At 51.7% G+C, this 19879-nt stretch overlaps 1 protein-coding gene across 1 annotated transcript; it reads right to left on the reverse strand.

Annotated features, from left to right (window-relative positions):
• Positions 1-10631: 10631 nt before the first annotated feature.
• HOXB13 (homeobox B13) lies at positions 10632-12252 on the reverse strand. The gene is made up of 2 exons (XM_029074442.1): positions 11667-12252; positions 10632-10885 (listed from the first exon to the last, which is right to left on the reverse strand). Exons 1-2 carry the CDS (start codon positions 12250-12252, stop codon positions 10632-10634), a joined length of 840 nt encoding a protein of 279 aa, XP_028930275.1.
• Positions 12253-19879: the final 7627 nt, after the last annotated feature.

Here is a 19879-nt window from a genome sequence, read left to right on the forward strand (position 1 = left end):
CTCAACCATTTGGATGCTGGGACGGTGTTGAACCAGAAAGCCGAACCAGTCTCTTGGCGAAGGCTTCTGGAAAGATAAATACAGTACACGTCCTCTTTCTGACCCTCGAAAGAGGAGCCTCAGCAGGGGGGATTTAGTCCTCAGCTCGTTATGGGCGAGGAATGTTTCTGCTAATTCTGTTTTGTTGTAATAATAATAATGGTATTTGTTAAGCGCTTACTACGTGTCAGACACTGTTCTAAGCGCTGGGATAGATTCAAGGTTGTCCCACATGGGGCTCACGGTCTTAATCACTGTGGTTTAGTGGAAAGAGCACGGGCTTGGGAGGCAGAAGACGTGGGTTCTAATCTGGAAAATTTGACCTTGACCTTGGGCAAATCACTTAACTTCTCTGTGCCTCAGTTACCTCATCTGTAAAATGGGGATTAAAAGTGTGAGCCTCACGTGGAACTACCTGATTACTCTGTATCTTCTCCAGCGCTTAGAACAGTGCTTGGCACAGAGTAAGTGCTTAACAAATACCATAACTGTTATTATTATTATTAATAAACCCCATTTTACAGATGAGGTAACTGAGGCACAGAGAAGTTAAGTGGCTTGCCCAAAGTCACACAGCCGTCAAGTGACAGAGCTGAAATTAGAACCCACGATCTCTGACTCCCAAGCCCATGCTCTTTCCACTAAACCACGCTATTACTTCCAAGCGCTTAGTACAGTGCTCTTTACAAGTAGGCTCTCAACAAATAGCACTGATTGGTTCATTCATTCCTTCTGTGAAGTTATTTGCTCTACACCTTTGCTTTCTCAAGGAACAAAGCTTAACTCCTCGAGAGGTAAGGCAGTCAAAGTCAAAGTCAAGCTAGGATCCGAAGTCTTGGGCTCCCGCTCCGACGCAGAGCAGACAAAAATCAATCATCAGTGGTATTTATTGAGCGCTTACTGCGTGCAGAGCACTGTACTAAGCGCTTGGGAGAGTCTACTAAAGCAGAGTTAGTAGACGTGTTCCCTGCCCACAGCGACCTTCCAGACTGTGAAAACTGTCCCGTGGACTCCACTGCTGGCCCAGGGAAGGTGAGGGCGGGGGTCACTGAGGGCTATTATCAGAATGATCCGTGTCAGTCAGTTAATCGTATTTATTGAGCTCTTATTGGGTTCAGAGCACTGTACTAAACGCTCGGGAGAGTACAAACCAACAGTAAACAAGACATTCCCAGCCCACAGTGAGCAGATACGTACATAAATGCTGTGGGGTTGGGAGCATGTTAGAGGGATGGGTGTTAGTGTGTAGAACAGTGTGGGGTAGCATGTAGAGGGATGTATGTGGGTAGTGGGTAGTCTAGAGGGGGAGACAGACATTAATATAAATAAATTACAGATATAATAAATAAATTACAGCCATTATTGTGGTTGTGCAGACCTGTGCCCCCCACCTCACTCCTTCTTTCCTTATCGGGGCTTCTCCAGGCAGGTCGGGTCGGCCCCTGAAGGCAGAAGAATTGGCCGGAATTCCCGCCCTTATCCCTAGAGGCCGAGGATGGATTACTAAATCTCCTTTTTCTCAGCTCCACCTCCCTTCCGCGTCACCTCGCTTCTCTCCCTTTGCTCTTCCTTCTCCGCCCCCCGCACCGCCCCACAGCACTTACGTCTATATCTGTAGTTTCACTTACTTATATTGATGCCTATTTACTTCTACTGATGCCTGTTCCTCCCCGCCCCTCCCACGCCCCCAGACTGTAAGCCCGTTGAGGGCAGGGATTGTCTCTCTTTATAGCCGTATTGTACTTTCCAAGCGCTTAATACAGTGCTCTGCACACGGTAAGCGCTCAATAAATAAGATTGAATGAATGAATGCTCTTCCGAGGAAGAGCCTCCCCAGCCCTGTCCTTTCGCTCCGGCCTGGCCTGGGTGAGGGATGGGAGGGGGTGGCTACCAGACCCGAGGCGAGGCCAGGCTTGTTGGTGCTGGGTTCGTCCACGTGGTCCGATCCACCCAGACTCCTCCTCCGGGACCTCAATCTCCACTGTCATCCACTTCACCTCCTCTCTGGGCCTCCTGGAAGGGCGAACCCAGAGCCGAAACCGGATTGGGTCGCCGGGTTGGGATCGGCACAGCTCCTTTTTTCTCCCTTGGGAGGGGAGAACAGGTGTTATAGGATCGTACGGTGCTCTGCACATAGTAAGCGCTCAGTAAATACTATTGAATGAATGAATGAACGAATCGAACCACCTCCAGCTCCCTGTGGCCCTGAGCAAGTCACTTCACTTCCCTGTGCCTCAGTTTCCTCATCTGTAAATAATAATAATAATAATGGTATTTGTTAAGCGCTTAATTATGTGCCAGGTACTGTACTAAGCGCTGGGGTGTATACAAGCAGATCGGGTTGGACAGAGTCCCCGTCCCACGTGGGGCTCACAGTCTCAATCCCCATTTTCCAGATGAGGTAACCGAGGCCCAGAGAAGTGAAGTGACTTGCCCAAGGCCACACAGCAGACAAGTGGCAGAGCCGGGATTAGAACTCATGATCTCTGACTCCCAGGCCCGGACTCTATTCACTATGCCATGCTGTTTCTCTAAATGGGAATTAAGGCTGGGCATCCCATGTAGGACAGGGACTATGTCCAATCTGATTTGCTTGTACCCACTCCAGCGCTTAGTACAGTGCCTGGAACATAGTAAACGGTTAACAAATATCACGGTCATTAGTAATAATAATAATAAGAAAAATAACCCTCCCACCTCCCGGGCGGCGTTGGGCTCTGAAACCAGTCCCTTGCTGGGATGGGGAGCTTCCGGGGGGGGCGGGGGGGGAGGAGTAGCTCCGCAATAGTAATGATAACAACAATAATAATATTTGTTAAGCGCCTACTTTGTGCCAGGCACTGTTCTAAGTGCTGGAGTAGACACAAGCTCATGAGGTTGAACCCAATCCATGTCCCACATGGGGCTCACAGTCTTAATCCCCATTTTACAGACGAGGTAACTGAGGCCCAGAGAAGCGAAGTGACTTGACCAAGGTCGCACAGTCTTTCTGGGCCTGGGCCTGTCTCCCGGGCCTTCTTGGGAGGGAGTCCGGGTTTCACTTCTGTCCCCTTCTTCCCACTCCAACACCCTCGCACCTCTGTCCAGAAATCAGCTCCGCGGGGGCTGGGGGGCTCTGACCGTGGAGGCTGAGGGGCCCGGCGCCTCCGGCTTCCTAAATGTGAAGGGAACCCCCTCCCCTAGCTGCCGCCCTCACCTCGGCTCCCTAGACAGAGCCACCCAAAGAGGCTAGAAAGACTCCAAACCCACTAATTCCTGCCCCTTTAGGTCCGAGCAGCCGCCCATCCCGCCCCAACCCCGCAGAACTAGCTTCCACCAAACCCCCCGACCCCTTTCCTCCTCTCCAACCCCGTGAAGCGTTGGCACCGATATGCCTTCTCCCGATCCCCTCCTCACGCCCCTCCGGCGGGAGCCAGTCCCTGAGGTCAGACCGGGGAGGAGGAAAGAAGCCTCTCCCTCCTCCTTTCTCCTCCCAGACCTCCACCCCAATCTCCAGCTCTCTCCGCTGTCCGGTGGGCAGAGGAGGCCAGAAAATCCTCCCTGCGTCCCCCCGAAAACTCGCTGCTGCGCTCCTGAGTGGACATGCAGATAACTGTTCAACCCCCTTCGTCTCCCTTGGGTGCGTGGATCGGAGCTCCGAACTAAATTCCAAATTGCACCAGAAAGCCCTAGCCTACCCCGCCGCAATTACCGGGGACGTTCAACGCAGAAACAAACAACAAATCACCAAAAAAAAAAAAAAAACAACCCACGAAACACTCCAAGCCTTTGCCTGGATTAGCCTACTGATTAACTCGCCGACAGTCGGGACAACTCGCCCTTTGGGTCTGAAGTTTCCGAATGATTCATCCCGTTTTCGCTTAGATGAAACGCGATCATTCAAGCAAAAGCGAGCGGGTGTTTCCCCTTCGGAAACTCGGATTCCTGGGTCCGAGATGGCCGCGGAGGAATCTCCAAGGATATTTTGGAAATAACTCAGATCCCCGAGTTACCTCGCCTGCTTCGGCCTCCCCAGCGCCCTGCGGGGCCAGGAATGTTTATGGCCCGAACTCAAGTTCGTTGCCAAAAATCCGGGTTCGAGCAGGGTAGCGAAGGGAAAGGAGGCCGGGGGGGGGGGGGGGAACCCAGCTAAACAAAGGAAGCGGGAGTGGAGGAGGGGAGGGGCGGGAAAATGTCTTCCAATGTGTCCTTCTGGATTTGTAGTTTTTAGGGTCCACTGGTGTTGCAATGCCTTCGCACATCTAGAGGAGGATGTGTGTAGAGGAGAGATAGGTGCGAGTGTGTAGAAGAGTGTGTGTTAGAATACAGAGGGATGTATATGTGAGTGGGTAGTTGATCAGCATAGAGAAGCAGCGTGGCTTAATGGTTAGAGCACGGGCCTGGGTGTCAGAAGGACCTGGGTTCTAATTCCGGCTCCACCACACGTCTGCTGTGTGACCTGGGCCAAGTTAATTCACTTCTCTGGGCCTCAGTTACTTCATCTGTAAAAATGGGGATTAAGAGCGTGAGCCTCATGTGGGACAGGGACTGAGTCCAACCTGATTGACTTGTATCTACTCTAGTGCTTAGATCAGCGCTTGGCATTTAGTAAGCGCCTAACAAGTACCATAAGTATTATCATTCACTATTATTAGTGGGATGTGTTCATTAGTGTGAACTCGTTGTGGGCAGGGAACGTGTCTACCAACTCTGAGAGTTACCAACTATTAAGTGCCTTCTGTGTGCCAGGCACTGTTCTAAGCACTATAGTAGACACAAGCTCATTAGGCTGAACATAACCCATCTCCCACATGGAGCTCACAGTCTGAACCCCCATTTTACAGATGAGGTAACTGAGGCCCAGAGAAACGAAATGACTTTCTCTCCCTAATGCTTAGTACAGTACACCGCACACAGTAAGCGCTTAATAAATACCATTAATTAATTGATTGTGTACAGAAGCGCTCAATAAATACCGTTAATCAATCAATTAATTAATTGATTGTGTGTAGAAGGATGCGTGGGTTAGCATGTAGAGGGTAGAGGGATGTGTGTGTAGCGTGTAGAGGGTCGCTCGTGTTAGTATGTAGAGGGTTGTAGGTGTTAATCTGTAAAGGGTTGTGCATGTTAGTGTGTAGAGGGATGTGTGGATTATTGTGAGGAAGGCTGAATGAATTAGGCTGTATAGGTCTGGTCTGGGAGTTGGATATGCCAATGAAGATGCGAACAGCACGTCTTTTGAGACGTGATTCACATTTAATACATAAATTCTCGTATAAGCAAATGTGTCGATACCTAGAGCAGCGGACATGCCTTGGTGACTGCGTCTTGCAGTCGTGGCGGTCAGTGAAGTGTGTGTATTTAGTCACTTTTGGTGCTCTGAAAAGCCTCTGGTTAGTTTACTTGAGTGGATCTGTCTGAGTGACCACACGAATCGTGGGTGTACTTTCTGCTTTATGTATGTGTGCACCTATGTTCGAGCGCGTGCCTTGGTGGGGGGATTTTGTATTTCTTGAACACGCGACTCTGAGGAGAGAGATATAAACGGGAAGACGTGTGTAGAAACCCGGGAACACAAAACTCTCCAAACCCACTAGGCACGTCCACCTCTCTGGGGGTGAAAACCTCCGAAAGTGGGGAAAAGGCAGGCCGAGGCAGACTAGACGGGGCGAGGATTTCGGCAGCGGATGATCTGGGGCAAAATCGGCCGAGAAAAAGGCAGGAATCGTCCCCCGTCAGGTCTTCAGGACTGCTCTTATTGCTGACGTTGGAAAGGCGAATTGAGGAGGACCCCGAAACTCACACACATTCGCTCCCGCTCGCGCATATACACAGACAGGCACACACATGCACCAGAAAGTAAGCACACACATGCCGCTCGCTCGCATACACACACACACACACACACACACACACACACACACGTTCTCGGTCCCCTGCCTCTCCAAAGTCGAAGAAGATTTTCCAGGAAACCCTCCTGGTACGAATTGCTTCTCCCCAACCCGTCGCTCAGGTCTGGGCAGATCAAGAGGATTTCTTTGGCCTTCCCGGAGAAGAAAGGGAGCCCGTTCCTTGGAACTATAAATGAGGAAATTCCCAGGGCGTCTTTCACCTTTAAGAAAAGCATCTCTTTCCAAGGAGCAGCGTCTTGAAGAGACAAACTGGAAAAGTCGACCTTTTCCCGCATTCGAGGTTGCGGTGCGCCCGTTTCCACGGTTGAGGGGGAGCCACTGTCCTTGGCCCGAGGTTTAGCCCTCCCTGGGAGCCGAGAGGGACCCCAGCGTGGTGTAATCGGGGTTCCCGAGGTCCCCCCTCTCCCGCGGGACGGTTCCCCCGTTGAGCGGGACAGGCTAGAGCAGAGCCGGGGGCGGCCGTCCCTCCTCCACGCTGATTCTCTTCTATAATTAATAATTACAGTATTTATTAAGCGCTTACTATGTGATAGCCACGGTACTCAGCGCTGGGGTGGATACAGGCAAATTGGTTAGAACACAGTCTCTGTCCCACTCGGGGCTCACAGTCTCGATCCCCATTTTACAAATGAGGTCGCTGAGGCCCAGAGAGTGCCCAAGGTCACACAGCAGATAAGCGGCAGATCTGGGATGAGAACCCATGACCTTCTGACTCCTAGGCCCGTGCTCTGTCCACTACACCATGCCGCTTCATTCTTCTGTGGGGTCTTCGCTCAGCCTCCGATTCCCTTTCCTCTCCAGCCTCCACCCCAACTCCCAGACCTACTCCAGTGGAATACCAGCTATCCTCTTCGGCTCTCCCAGCCTCTAACCTGAGGAGGCCTCACCCCTCCATCCTCTCACCCTGGGCCCCATCCCTCTTTTTTCCCTCCCTTTGTGTCGCTCCTACCTTTTCCCTTCCCCCAACCCGGGAAGGAGTCAGGAGACACTCGACCGGGGAAAAGCTTCAAGTTCAATGGCAAATCTTCTTTCCCCCTCCCTTTCCCCACCCGAGCTCGATGGCAGAATAAAGGAGCCTCCTCCCCCCTTCATTCCAAAGTCGCCAGACACTATCTTCCCTCATTTCTCCTCCCCCTACTTCCCATTTCAGGGAAATCGTAGAAAAGGACGGAAGGGAGGCTGGAGAGGAACTCTTCTCGAAGCTCGAAATTCCATAAGGGATTGGGAAAGTACTCGGGTCTGAATGTATAAATCTTTTTCCACTTGCAGGACTTGCGCTCTGGAGAGAGGTCGGTGGAGACCTGGTTTCCTACCCTAGTTTTGTGCTCTTTCCCGGGAAAGAAACCGGACGATTGGGTGAAAATCGGAACTGGAAAAAGCATTATTTTCTACAGGTGATAACCAGACACTCCTCTCTCCCCTCTCGCAGAAGTCCCTGCCCGAGCTTTATTCTGTGAATTACAGGAATTAGTTCGTTTACCCAAGAAGTTAGGGCGGCTCCTGGACTCCAGCTGACAAAGCAGAGGCAGAAACGGGGGCGGAGATCTAAAAATCAAAATTTAATAGAGCAGGATGAGAGGGGAGGGGGGAAGGCACTAGTCAATTTTCTTGAGCCCGCAGACCGGGTTGGAAGGGTTTATTGCTATTTTCGGTCACTAATTATTGACGTAGCATCACCGCCTGCAGGCAGCCTCCTTCTCTCCGGCCCCTGTTTCTTACAAGACTATCTCGGGGTTATCTGGTCCCTCGAGGGACTTAATGCAGTTCCTCAACGCGACCGAGCGATCCTGCAAACACACCTGTGTGAGTCGGAAGACCTCAGCTCCCGGTGGACCCGTTGCCCTGCTTGCAGATCTCAGAATAAAATCAATCACGCAATCAATCAAAAGTATTTATTGAGCGCTTCCTGTGTACAGAGATCACTGTACTAAGCGCTTGGGAGAGCACAGTACAACAGGGTTGGTAGACACGTTCCCTGCCCACAACGAGCTTATGGGGAGAGACACGTAATATCAAAACGAATCTGTCCCGTTTCTCCAGGGCTCGGGAGTCTTGGACACGGATCCTCTTTGAACAAGGCTCGTGATAAAGGAAGCACCCCGCGTGTAGAAGTATGTCTGTGAATATGTGGGCATGTAATCGCAGAACACTCAGGGGCTCAAGTCAAACGAGCTTCCGAGCACTAGAAAGGGAGACTACAAATAGGGAGTCCGAATGGGCACGTGCAAATCTGGGTTTAGAAAGGTAGGTGCTGGATATGTCGGGATCCAGCAGGAGAAAGGAATAAATAAATACTGAGATCGAGCATAGGTGGGCAAGGAACTCCTGTAAGCACACAAAAAGGACTTTCAACTAGGTGCAAATATGGGGTTCAGAGAACAGCACCCAGGAAAGTTTAGCCGAGGAGACTGACATATGCGAGGGATGGGGTGTGGAGGGTGGGTGTAAAATGTAGGGGTGGGGTATCACAGAGAGAGATCGGACAGAAAGGAGTTGGACATAACTTCTAATAATCGTCACAAGCTCGTCCTTATCGTCAATTTTAGTGTGTGTGTGTATCTGTGTCTCCCGCGGGAAGGACCAGAGGGGAGCTATTCACGAGGAGTTTTTCCTACTTCTGGTGCCCTCGGGGACTAGTAGCCCCACAGTTCCCACCACCCGAACCCCAGACCCTCCAACAGACCCCCCCAGACCAAATGCAACAGACCCCCCCCCCCCAGGAGGAAAGGAGGAAGCGGAGGATAGATATTCCATGCAGTAGCTCATAGGAGACGGCAGGGGGAGCTCGTGTCCTTCGCATAGCTCCAAACCAAGGCCCCTCAACCGAACCAAACTCTGCCTTCTCTCCCCACCTTTGCCCCATCGCCTCCCGCGGTTCTCCCTCCACAATTACAAAGGAGAAAGAAAACGAAAGCCGAACTTTAAGTCCGCTTCTGGGGAAAGGCGAAGGATCCGACCAGCCGATGACCCGAGATTTTTCCCCTTCTCCTGCAACACCAGAGACCGCTACCTTAGAAGGGGCCGCCTTCGGTTAACCGAGCCCTAACCCCAATTAGGCCCCTTTCCTCTGTCCACCTTGCCCCTCTCCTTCCGTATTCTCTCGTCTCAATTATTCTTCCTCACTCACAGCTGAAATCCCTATAACCGACTGACTGGTTGATCGATCAGCGAGGTAAAGGCCTGGTTCAGCGCCGCAACCCGAAAGTGGAGGTGTGTATTTGTCTTTGTGAGTGTTTGTGTGCGTCATTCATTCAATCGTATTTATTGAGAGTTTACTGTGTGCAGAGCACTGTACTAAGCGCTTGGAAAGTACAATTCGGCAACAGAGACAATATCTGCCCAACGACGGGCTCACAGTCTAAAAAGGGAGGTGTCACCTGAAGACGAGGCGACCAGGCCCAGAGTTTTGTCCAAAAACGAAACAGCACCAAACGGGCCGGGGCCGAGGGAGAAAATAAGTCGACCTGGGCCAGGAATCTCGGCTATCCCGGGACAGTGGGAAAGAACGGTCGCCAGCAGGGAGGGATGGCAGGCCCAATCTACCCAGCCGGGGCCTCTAGGACAGACATCTGGGGAGAGAATCGCTTCCCGGAGTTTCCACCGACAGCCCCGGGGGTCTCGGCAACCGGCTCATCAAAGGCATAAAATGGAATCGCCCCTACCCCGACCCCGCGCCTATCTCCACAATCCCTTCCGGGATGGAAGGGAAAAGGAGACGAACGGGTCAGTAAACAGGAGTACGAGGAGCAAAAAAAATTAATCTCCGATGCCTGTAGTCACCCGTTCCTTGCCTGAACGGCGCAGAAAGAGAGAACGGGCGGATGGAACCCAGGTTGGGAAAGTCTTAGCCTGGATCCGATCAGCATCAGCTCCCCCCCACCCCAGAAACCTTGCTAATTCTTTCGCCCAATTCCTCCGTGTCCCGAATCTGGGCCCTCCCGTAGTTCGACGCCAGGGTCAGTCCCGGGGCTTCGTGGGTTCTAGCAGAAACTACCAGAAGCCAAATATCCACCGTCACAGTAACACGGAGAACTCTGCCAAAACACCCATCGCGGTGTCAACTACCTGTTTTTATTTTTTACATTTTCCGTATATTTAAGAAAAAGAGCTATGGGGCAGAGGAGGAGGGCTGAATTGTGCAGATATTTTCCCAAACCTCCATTTAACTGGGAATGCGTCCACGCGGCCTAGGAAAGAGACGATCGCCTCCGTGGATTTTCCAGGTCGCAAAGGGAAATTCAAAACTAGCAAAATATCCGCGTTTTCCAGTAAAACTCGAACATTTCAGGGGGCAAACTGCTTTTCCCGCGGCATCTGGGAGACCGGAAAGGGAAAATTCAGACTTGCCGCCGGGTACTCTTTCAGTTAGGAACCCTGCCCCTCCTTTCCCGGCAGTGTGGACGCCACCGCGGTATTCCGAATTTTCCCCTAGTTCCAGGCGCGTCGAGGGCAAATCAGGGAATACGGACCAGGGGGTGGGGGGAAACATTACCTTATCGATAGTATTAACATCGTCAATATTGTAAATATGAATCGCCTCCCGTGTAACTATTCGTATTACAGGCCTCTACTAGGATAGGAAGCGGCGCTCTCCTACTTCAGAAATATAGCGCTATTTCGCAGCAGGACGCACTGAGGGTTAGAGTGCACCGCGGACTCCCCGGTCCCCCACCCTTTTTTCCCCTCCCCCTGCCCCCCAGGTTAAGGTATGGCGCTGGATTTGACCTTCGCCAGAACTTTCTTCTCCTTGACCCGGCGATTCTGGAACCAGATGGTGATCTGCCTTTCCGAAAGGCTGGTGGCGGCCGAGATCTTCCTCCTTTTGTCTTTGGTGATGAACTTGCTGGCAGCGAACTCCCGCTCCAGTTCCCGCAACTGCGCCTTGCTATAGGGGATTCGCTTCTTGCGGCCCCGCCGGAACGAGCAGCTGTCGGGGGGGAGAGGTCCCGCCGTTTCTGGACGGGCAGAGGCGGAGAGAAACTGAGTCAGAGGCCCGGACCAGGCCTGAGCGCGGGGGGGGGGGGGGTCCTGAAGGATCTTCCCACCGTTTCCTCCCTTCCTCGATTTAAGCATATTTCTGAGTGCTTACTGTGTACAGAGCACGGTACTAAGCTCCTGAGAGAGTACCAGCGCTTAGAACAGTACGTGGCATATAGTAAGCGCTTAACAAACACCATCATCATTATTACAATACACAATAAACAGACACAGTCCCTGGCCACAACGAGCTTACAGTCTAGAGGCGGGGAGACAGACATGAATATAAATAAATGATAGATATGTACAGAAGTGCTGCGGGGCTGGGAAGGGATGGGGGAAGAACAAAGGGAGCAAGTCAGGGCTACGCCAAGGGAGAGGGAGAAGAGGAAGGGGGTGGGGGGCTCAGTTAGGGAAGGCCTCCCGGAGGAGATGTGCCTTTAATAAGGCTTTGAAGTGGGGGGAGAGTAACTGTCGGATTTGAGGAGGGAGGGGGACAAACACTGGGGCATAACACACAGACACACACGCTCACACACACACACAGTTCGGAGCTTTGGACCGCAGGGAAAGTTGGGCTGCAGTGCGAACTTCCCGAGGATTCCGAAGAGCCCTCGTTCGTCCCCGCCTCCTGCTTTTCCCGACCCAAAGCTCCCAGGGTCCAACCTTGAAGTCCCCGCATTCCCCACCCCCCAGAGAGAGATCGGACAGGGCCGGGGTGGTGAGGGATCTGGGGTGAGACCGGATCGGAGCGATTACCTGCGAAAGGAGGCTTCCAGAAGGGCCCTGCCGGGCTGGGGTCACTGGGGCAGCACCGCTGACCGTTCCAGCCTCCGGCCAGGGCCCAGGGCGAGTAACTGTCCAGGAGGGGATCGTGGCGGGGCTCCCCGGGGGCCCCGAGGCCCTGCACCACCGACACGTCCAGGTAGCCGGCCACCGGTTGGCAAGGTCCTGGATAGCCCGGATAAAAGGAGAACTCGGGGGCCCGGCTCGGGTAGTCTTCGCCCGCTCCGGAGCCCGTCGGGTACTTGTCCGGGGGAAAAGACGCCCCCTGAGCGCTGGGCTTCAGGGACCCTCGGCCTCCGCGGCAGGAGCAGCAGCCCCCTCCCAAGTAGCCGCAGGGCAGCGGGGCCGGGGGTCCCCCTTGGCCAACCCCCAGACCCGGGCCCGGATTACACGGTTTGGCCGGTTCTCCGGCGCCGGAGAGCTCCGCGGGGGCATAGCCGGGCAGCAGGGCGGGGGCTGCGGGGCTGCTCAGGGTCGAGTGGGCGGCTAGGTTTCGGGCCTCGCCGGCTATTGGCATGGCTTTGCCCTCTTCCACGCTGGCATAGCCGCCGGGCTCCATGGGGCCGTGGCCCGGAGCATGGAGGGGGCTGGGGGGCGCCGCCGGGCTGGGGCCGGGTCTGGGGGTCTGGAGCTGGAGGCTGGGGGCTCAGGAGGGGGATCAAGGAGGGGGTTAGGGCTGGGGTGGAGGCCAGGCCTCGGGACTGAGGGGTCCGGGCTGGGGGCTGGAGGCTGGCGCTGCGGGCTGGGCCCGGGGGCTGGGGCTGGGGTCGCGGCTCACACTCCCCCCACCCAGGCCCCGGGGCTCCAAAGCGTTTTAAATCGCAACCAGAAACCTCGCAGCCCGCAGCCCGCACCCTAGGGCTCGACGCGACAGACGTAGGAGCCCCGCTCTGGCTTCCGATTGGTTGCGGTCCCCCCGCAGCCAGCAGAGAAACTAATAAAAACTTCTGGCAGAAACCGAGAAAACAGTCCCGAGGCCCCCCCCGCCCCCCCCCCCCCCACGACCCCTCCTCCAGCCCCTGTTCCCTATCCTTCGCCGCAACTCGTTTACTGAAGCAGCAAACAGCAAGAAAGGACGGGCGGGGGGCTTCTTTTCCACCTGCCCCTAAAGGAGGGGAGGGAAAAGGAGAAAGAATGTGTGTGTCTGTGTGTGTGTGTCTTTGTGTGTGTGTGGGGGGGGGGGGGGTTGGGGAGGAGGAGGAGGGGGACCCGGAGCTTTGGAAAAGTTTAACGAGAGAATAAAAGTGCAGAAAGCCGGGCCCCGCCCTACAAAGCAACCACCTCTGGAGAGTAGCCACTCGTAAAGATAACATGGAAACAAACCGCTGCAACCCAAGGTGCTAGAAAGATACGGAATTAAACCCCTGAAGGGACGGGGGTGGGGGGTCTCCAGGTCACCCCAACAAGTGTGCATCCCCTGCTCTTTTATGGCGGACCCCACCCCCACCCTAGGGAGGACCTCAATCGAGGAAGAGGGGAGGGAGGAAGGCAGAGGACCAATCTACCAACTCTGTTATACTGTAATAATGATGGTATTTGTTAGGCGCATACTATGTGCCAAGCACTGTTCTAAGCGTTGGGGTGGATACGAGTTAATCAGGTTGCCCCACGTGGGGCTCACAGTCTTAATCCCCATTTTACAGATGAGGTAACTGAGGCACAGAGAAATTGTCACCCTACTCAAAATCACATAGCTCCTAAGTGGGGGAGCTGAGATTAGAACCCACGTCTTCTGACTTCCAAGCCTGTGCTCTTTCCACTAAGCCACGCTGCTTCATTCATTCATTCATTCATTCATTCATTCATTCGCAATTATTGAGTGCTTACTGTGTGCAGAGCACTGTACTAAACGCTTGGAAAGTACAATTCGGCAACAGAGACAACAACCCTACCCAACAACGGGCTCACAGTCGATAAGGGGGAGACAGAAAACAAAACAGTGCTTCTCTAAGCCCTTTGTATTGTGCACTCGATAAATATGATTGATTGATTGATTGATTGATTGATTGATTAAGGGGAAGGGCAGAGAGTATCACGAGGAGAAAGAATACATAAAAGAGGGGATAGAATGTCATAAAGACACTTTATGTGTTTCAGAGAAGGTAGACAGATGGGCAGGTCGGCAGTCAGGCGAAAGAGCTAGAGGTGGCCAGGAAACAGGGGGTGAGAAGAGAGAGAGGCCCCCTGGTTCTTCCGTGGAGTTGGGATAAGAAGATTCTGACCTTAATTTACATTTAAACAGGATTTACATGTCCCTAATTATCTAGGTCATTCTGGCCTCCAAACCCAAAAAGCTCATTCGACCAAGGATGAGGCATTGAGAGACTCTGAGGTTTCACCCCAAATTAGCTCTCTTCCCCTTTTCAAAGCCCTATTGAGAGCTCACCTCCTCCAAGAGTCCTTCCCAGACTGAGCCCCTCCTTTTCCTCTGCTCCTCCTCCCCCTCCATGGCCCCTATTCCCTCCCTCTGCTCTACCCCCTCCCCCCAGCACTTGTGCATATTTGTATATATTTATTACTCTATTTTATTAATGATGTGTATTTATCTATAATTCTATTTATGTACTTTGATGGTATTAACGCCTATCTACCTGCTTTGCTTTGTTGTCTGTCTCCCCCTTCTAGACTGTGAGCCCATTGTTGGGTAGGAATTGTCTCTATCTGTTGTCGAATTGTACTTTCCAAATGCTTAGTACAGTGCTCTGCACACAGTAAGCGCTCAATAAATACGATTGAATGAATGAATGAATGAACTTGAACTCAGATCTTGCCCAGGCCCTCTCCCTCTCCCCACTACCCCGGACAGCAGCCCCTCCCCTCACCACTACCCCAGTTTGCCCTTGCCCCCACACTCTGACCAACCCCAACCCTCAGAGTCCAGTCAGTCACCGTCTCCTGACCCTGGTCATCTTCCCCTGCCAACCCAGTGCCTCGGCATCCCTTATCTCATCCAGCTAGCCCATCTCTCTCCGCTCTTTTTTAAGGTATTTATGAAGTGCTTACTATGTGCCAGGCACTGTCCTAAGCACAAGGGTGGCTACGAGATAATCAGATTGGACATAGTCCATGACCCACAAGAGGCTCACAGTCCTAATCCCCATTTTACAGATGAGGTAACTAAGGCACAGAGAAGTGAAGTGACTTGCCCAAGGTTACACAGCAGACAAGTACTCCCAGGCCCGTGCTCTTTCCACTGCACTCACTGCTTCCTTCCTCTCTCCTTCCCCAGCCTAGAGCTACTTACCCCCAGCGATGATATGAACTCAAATTTCTCCCTAAAGCATAAAGATGCTGACTATCACAGGCAGGCAGGCAGGCTAACCTCCATTTTAATCTATCCTGCATAGACCCTGACTAACAGGGGAGTGGAGGTCGCTCTCCCTCCAGCTGGACTCCATTTTGAGAAAATCTCCTTTACTCCCAAACCTCAGCATGAGTGTTTTTTCAAGCTTGAATGGAAGGAAGCTGAGGCCCTTCCCAACCTCACAGCACTTATGTACATATCTTTAAATAATATATTATAAATTACTTATATTAATGCTGTCTCTCCCTCTAGACTGTAAGCTCATTGTGGGCAGGTAACGTGTCTGCTAACTCTGTTGTATTCTCGCAAGCCTTTAGTACAGGGCTCTGCACGTAGTAAGTGCTCAGTAAATACTACTGATAGATCCTGAGTACCTGGACCCTGGCTCTGAGCCAGCTTTTAGGGAACCAGATATAAGTATGGAAAAGAACAGAGAGGAAGAATTGGAACAACCACGACTTTGGACATCCTGGAAGGGGAAACGGTCAATGCCTGAAGACTTAAAAAGTTAAGAAAGTACCAGAGAATTCATCCCTGTGGAAATTAATCCGAAACATTTGGGTGAGACTTCCAGGCTCAGGTATAATAGTGTAAGTGAGGGATCAGAAGATAATAGCATTTATTGAGCATTTATTATGTGCAGAACACTGTCGTAAGCACTTGGGAGGGTACAATTTAATGATAGGAAGATATGTTCCTTGCCCATAAGTTTACAGTCTAGAGGAAGGGATGAGGGTGAAGAACAGTGAGATTCTGCCAACACAAAACCTCAAGATGTTTAGGATGACCAAAGAATACAAGCTAAGGCAGGTGAAGACAATCAGTATGATGGAGGGAGTGGGTTGGTGGAGAACCTGGAGGCCAATAGAATCAACAGCAGAGCACCGCAAATCAGCTCAGGTTGGGGTTCAGCCTGGGCCTAGGGAAGCCAATAGCAAAGCAGCCTGAATCAGTTCAGATTGAGGTTCAGTTTGGTTCAGTTCTACAGAGGTCACCAGCAAAGCATTCTGTATCATCTCAGATTGGGGTTCAGCGTGAACCTTCAGAGATCAACAGAGATCAAATAATCTCAGATTGGGTTTCAACCTGGAACTTCAGAAACCAACCACAAAGCTTCCTGAATCAGCTCAGAATGGGGTTCATCCTGGCTCTTCAAAAGTCAACAGCAAAGCATTCTGGATCATTTCAGAATGGGGTTCAGCCTGGGTTTGTAGAAGTCAGCAGCAAAGCATCGTGAATCAGCTCAGATTGAAGTTCAGCCTGGGCCTAATAATAATAATGGTGGTATTTGTTAAGTGCTTACTATGTGCAAAGCATTGTTCTAAGCGCTGACAAGGTGATCAGGTTGTCCCACGTGGGGCTCACAGTTTTAATCCCCATTTTTCAGATGAGGTAACTGAGGCACAGAGAAGTTAAGTGACTTGCCCAAAGTCACACAGCCAGCAAACGGCAGAGCCAGGATTAGAACCCATGACCTCTCACTCCCAAGCCCGGGCTCTTTCCACTGAGCCACGCCGGCACATGAGGCCAATAGCAGAGCATCCTGAAACATCTCAGATTGGGGTTTATCTTGGGTCTACAGAGGACAACAGCAAAGTATCCTGCATCAACTCAGATTGGGGTTCAGCCCGGGTTTATAGGAGCTCAGCAGCAAAGCATCCTGAATCAACTCAGATGGAGATTCAGCCTGGGCCTACAGAGGCCAATAGCAAAGCATCCCAAATCAACTCAGATTGAGGTTCGGCCAATAGAATCAACAGCAGAGCACCCTAAATCACCTCAGATCGGGGTTCAGCCTGGGTCATCAGAAGCCAACAACAAAGCATCCCAAATCAGTTCAGATCAGTTTCGGCCTGAGAGAAAGGAGAGATAACTCAGCTCTCTGGACTCTGGACCCTTGTCTGCTCTCCCATGTCTTGATTTTCCAAGCCCCCTCCTATACACACAACACACACACACACACACACACACACACACACACACACACACACACACAGGGAACAGCCAGGCAATCCTCATTTCAGCCCCACCGCCCACTGCTCCCAACACAAAGCCTCAGGATGCTTCTTTACATACGGGCCAGACACTCTTTGGAGGTCAAGGCCAAGTTGAAAGTTAAGAGTCTGTTTACTTCCAGAGCCCCTTCCATTCATCCCAGCCCCATAAACTGGCACTGACCTTTATGGCCCTGCCTCTGCTGAAAGCCTCGGCCTTTGAACTCTGCCACCCGCGGGGATTCCGGCAGGGCCGTTGGCACCTCGGTGTCAGCAGAGCCAACCATCTCTGAACCTGACTTGCTGTAGAAACAGCATAGCCTAGTGGCTAGGGCTCGGGCCTGTGAGTCAGAAGGACCTGGGTTCTAATCCCGGCTCCTTCACTTGTCTGCTAGGTGACCTAGGGCAAGTCACTTACTCATTTGGGCCTCAGATCTCTCATCTGTAAAATGGGGATTAAAACTGTGAGCCCCATGTGGGACTGGGACTGTGTCCAACCCAATTTGCTTGTATCCACCCCAGCGCTTAGCACAGTGGCCGGCACATAGTAAGTGCTTAACAGTTACCACAGTTATTATTAATGATTATTATTCCCCATTCTGTAGCCAGAGCCAGAGGGCTTGCTTGGTTTGTGCACAGCCAACCAGCTGTCGGGGTACTCATGCTTTTTGGTTATTACGTGTCTGGCACTTAGTAAGCACTTAACACATTCCATAATTATTATTATTATTATAACTATTACTGTTAGCCTCTAAGAAACAATGGGGAAACATTGGGCAGCAGGGGAGGGGACCGTTTTGTAGTTTGGTGCTGGGTTGTGAGGGTTGTCACAGCTCTGATTGGTGTGTCAATCCTAATGTACTGAGGTTGTTAGAGCTCTTATTTTTGTGTTGTGGCCTTGGTTACCAATATTAGCATTTATGAAGTGCTGTGCCAAGCACTGTGCTGAGCCTCTAGGGTAGATACAAGACAGTCAGATCGGATACGTTCCCAGTCCTTTAAGAACTTCATAATCTAAGAGGGAGGGTGAACATCCCCATTTTGTAGATGCACTTAACAGAAGACCAGAGAGGTTAAGGGAGGTCGCACAGCTGGACAGAGCTGGGACTAGAACCCAACTCCCACTTCCAAGCGCTCTCCAAAAGGCCATGCTACCTCTATCAAGCAGTCAAACAATGCATTTACTGTGTGCAGAGCACTATACTAAGCACTTGGGAAAAGACATCAGAGTTGATAACCATGATCCCTGCCTACAAGCAGCTTTCAGTCTAGAGGGGGAGACAAATATTAAAAAAATTATGGCTATGGGAAATAGAAGAGTATAAGAATATTCACATAAGCACTGTGAGTCTGGGTTGAGTATCAAAATACTTAAAGAGTACCCAACCAGGTGCGTAATCGATGCAGAGGGGAGGGTAGATAGGGAAAATAAATGAAGTACGATGTGATAGAGTTGATAGATGTAATCCCTGCCCACAAGGAGCTTACACTCAACGGGGGGGACCGACAGTAAAAGACAGAAAGGGGAAATATGGAGAACTAGGGGAAAATTATGTAAGAGTACATAAATGTGCTGGGGCTTGGGTGAGTGTTCATATAAATCAGGGTGCTGGATTAACACAATTCTCTCTCTCTGAATGCTTGAACATTTTTCTGATCCTGGAGCAGGATGAGTGTTTTATGTAAGGTCTCCAGCCTGTTCTTTCAGCTTTTCACCGTTATTCCAGGAAGTGGGGAGAAAACCCAGCCCTCTCACCATCGACCTCCCGCCCTCCTCCCTCCCCCCCCGCCTCTGGCCCCCAGCTCATTTCCAGCCTGACCCCAAGGGGTTCCTAACTTCCAATTCAGGTTTTGAGGGTTTCCGTGGAGAAATTTATCTGTTTCTCTGTGCCGCTCCCTCGTTAACCAAGAAAGCAGAAATGAGCTCAGAGAGCAAACATTTTGGACAGACAAAGTGGCTTGTCGGTCCCAGCTTGAGTGGCGGGTGGCGGTGAGGCGGTGGGGGTTTGATGGGGATTGAGGCTGCAGAAGGCGCAGAGACGTTGGGCAAGCAGCATTGCCTAGAGGATAGATATATCACGGTCCTGGGAGTCAGAAGGACCTAGGTTCTAATCCTGACTCCGCCACTTGTCTGCTGTGTAACCTCAGGCAAGTCACTTCACTTCTCTGGATCTCAGTTACCTCACCTATAAAATGAGGATTTAAATCCCATGCAGGACAGGGACTCCGTCCAACTTGACAAGCTTGAATCTACCCCAACGCTTAATACGGTGTCTGGCACATTGTAAGCGCTTAACAAATGCCATTAAAAAGTATCCCTGCCATCCCCGAGCCTGAGGCGGGAGTTTTCGAGGCCGGTACGCTGGAGATTTCCGAATCTGCGGGACTACGAGGCTGAGACCTATTTATTGCTACTCTTTATGGCAACTTTTTGAGTTAGGAGAAGGAAGGGATTGGGCGCTGAGTCCTATTTGTAGCTCTCCTGTCCCGCGGCCTTGAGCCTCTCAGAATAGCAGACGCAGGTTTAAATGGGAAATGACCATTGGAAAAGCAAAGATCGAAACAATTCACCACCAAGTATGGAAAAATTATGAAAGCCCCCCACTTCACCGAGTCGAAAAATCAAGACTCAGAAGTCAAATTCTACCGAAACGATCTGTTCCACCACTTCCTCTTCTAACGGCTAGTTTTCGCCAAGGAAAGGGCTGAATCGTAGAATCGCGGGACGTACTGAGAGGAGGAATTGCCGACCAACGGGATGGGGGACAAGAACGGGAAGGGGAAAAGGAAGAGCGGGTTGGGAGTGGGAACGGAAAGGGAAACGCAAATGAGAACGGGAGGTGAGCAGAGGGAAGCGGCATGGCCTAGTGGCAAGAGCCCGGGTTTTG

This window comes from Ornithorhynchus anatinus, chromosome 11, assembly GCF_004115215.2.
Source record: "Ornithorhynchus anatinus isolate Pmale09 chromosome 11, mOrnAna1.pri.v4, whole genome shotgun sequence".
NCBI classification, from domain to species: Eukaryota; Metazoa; Chordata; class Mammalia; order Monotremata; family Ornithorhynchidae; genus Ornithorhynchus; species Ornithorhynchus anatinus.

What these genes read in the sequence shown, in the direction of transcription:
- HOXB13 (XM_029074442.1), bottom strand. Translation starts at nt 12,252, where the DNA reads ATGGAGCCCGGCGGCTATGCCAGCGTGGAAGAGGGCAAAGCCATGCCA. An exon ending in CTGGAAGCCTCCTTTCGCAG is followed by an intron (nt 10,886 to 11,666) that starts GTAATCGCTCCG and finishes CTGCCCGTCCAG; the next exon opens with AAACGGCGGGACCTCTCCCC.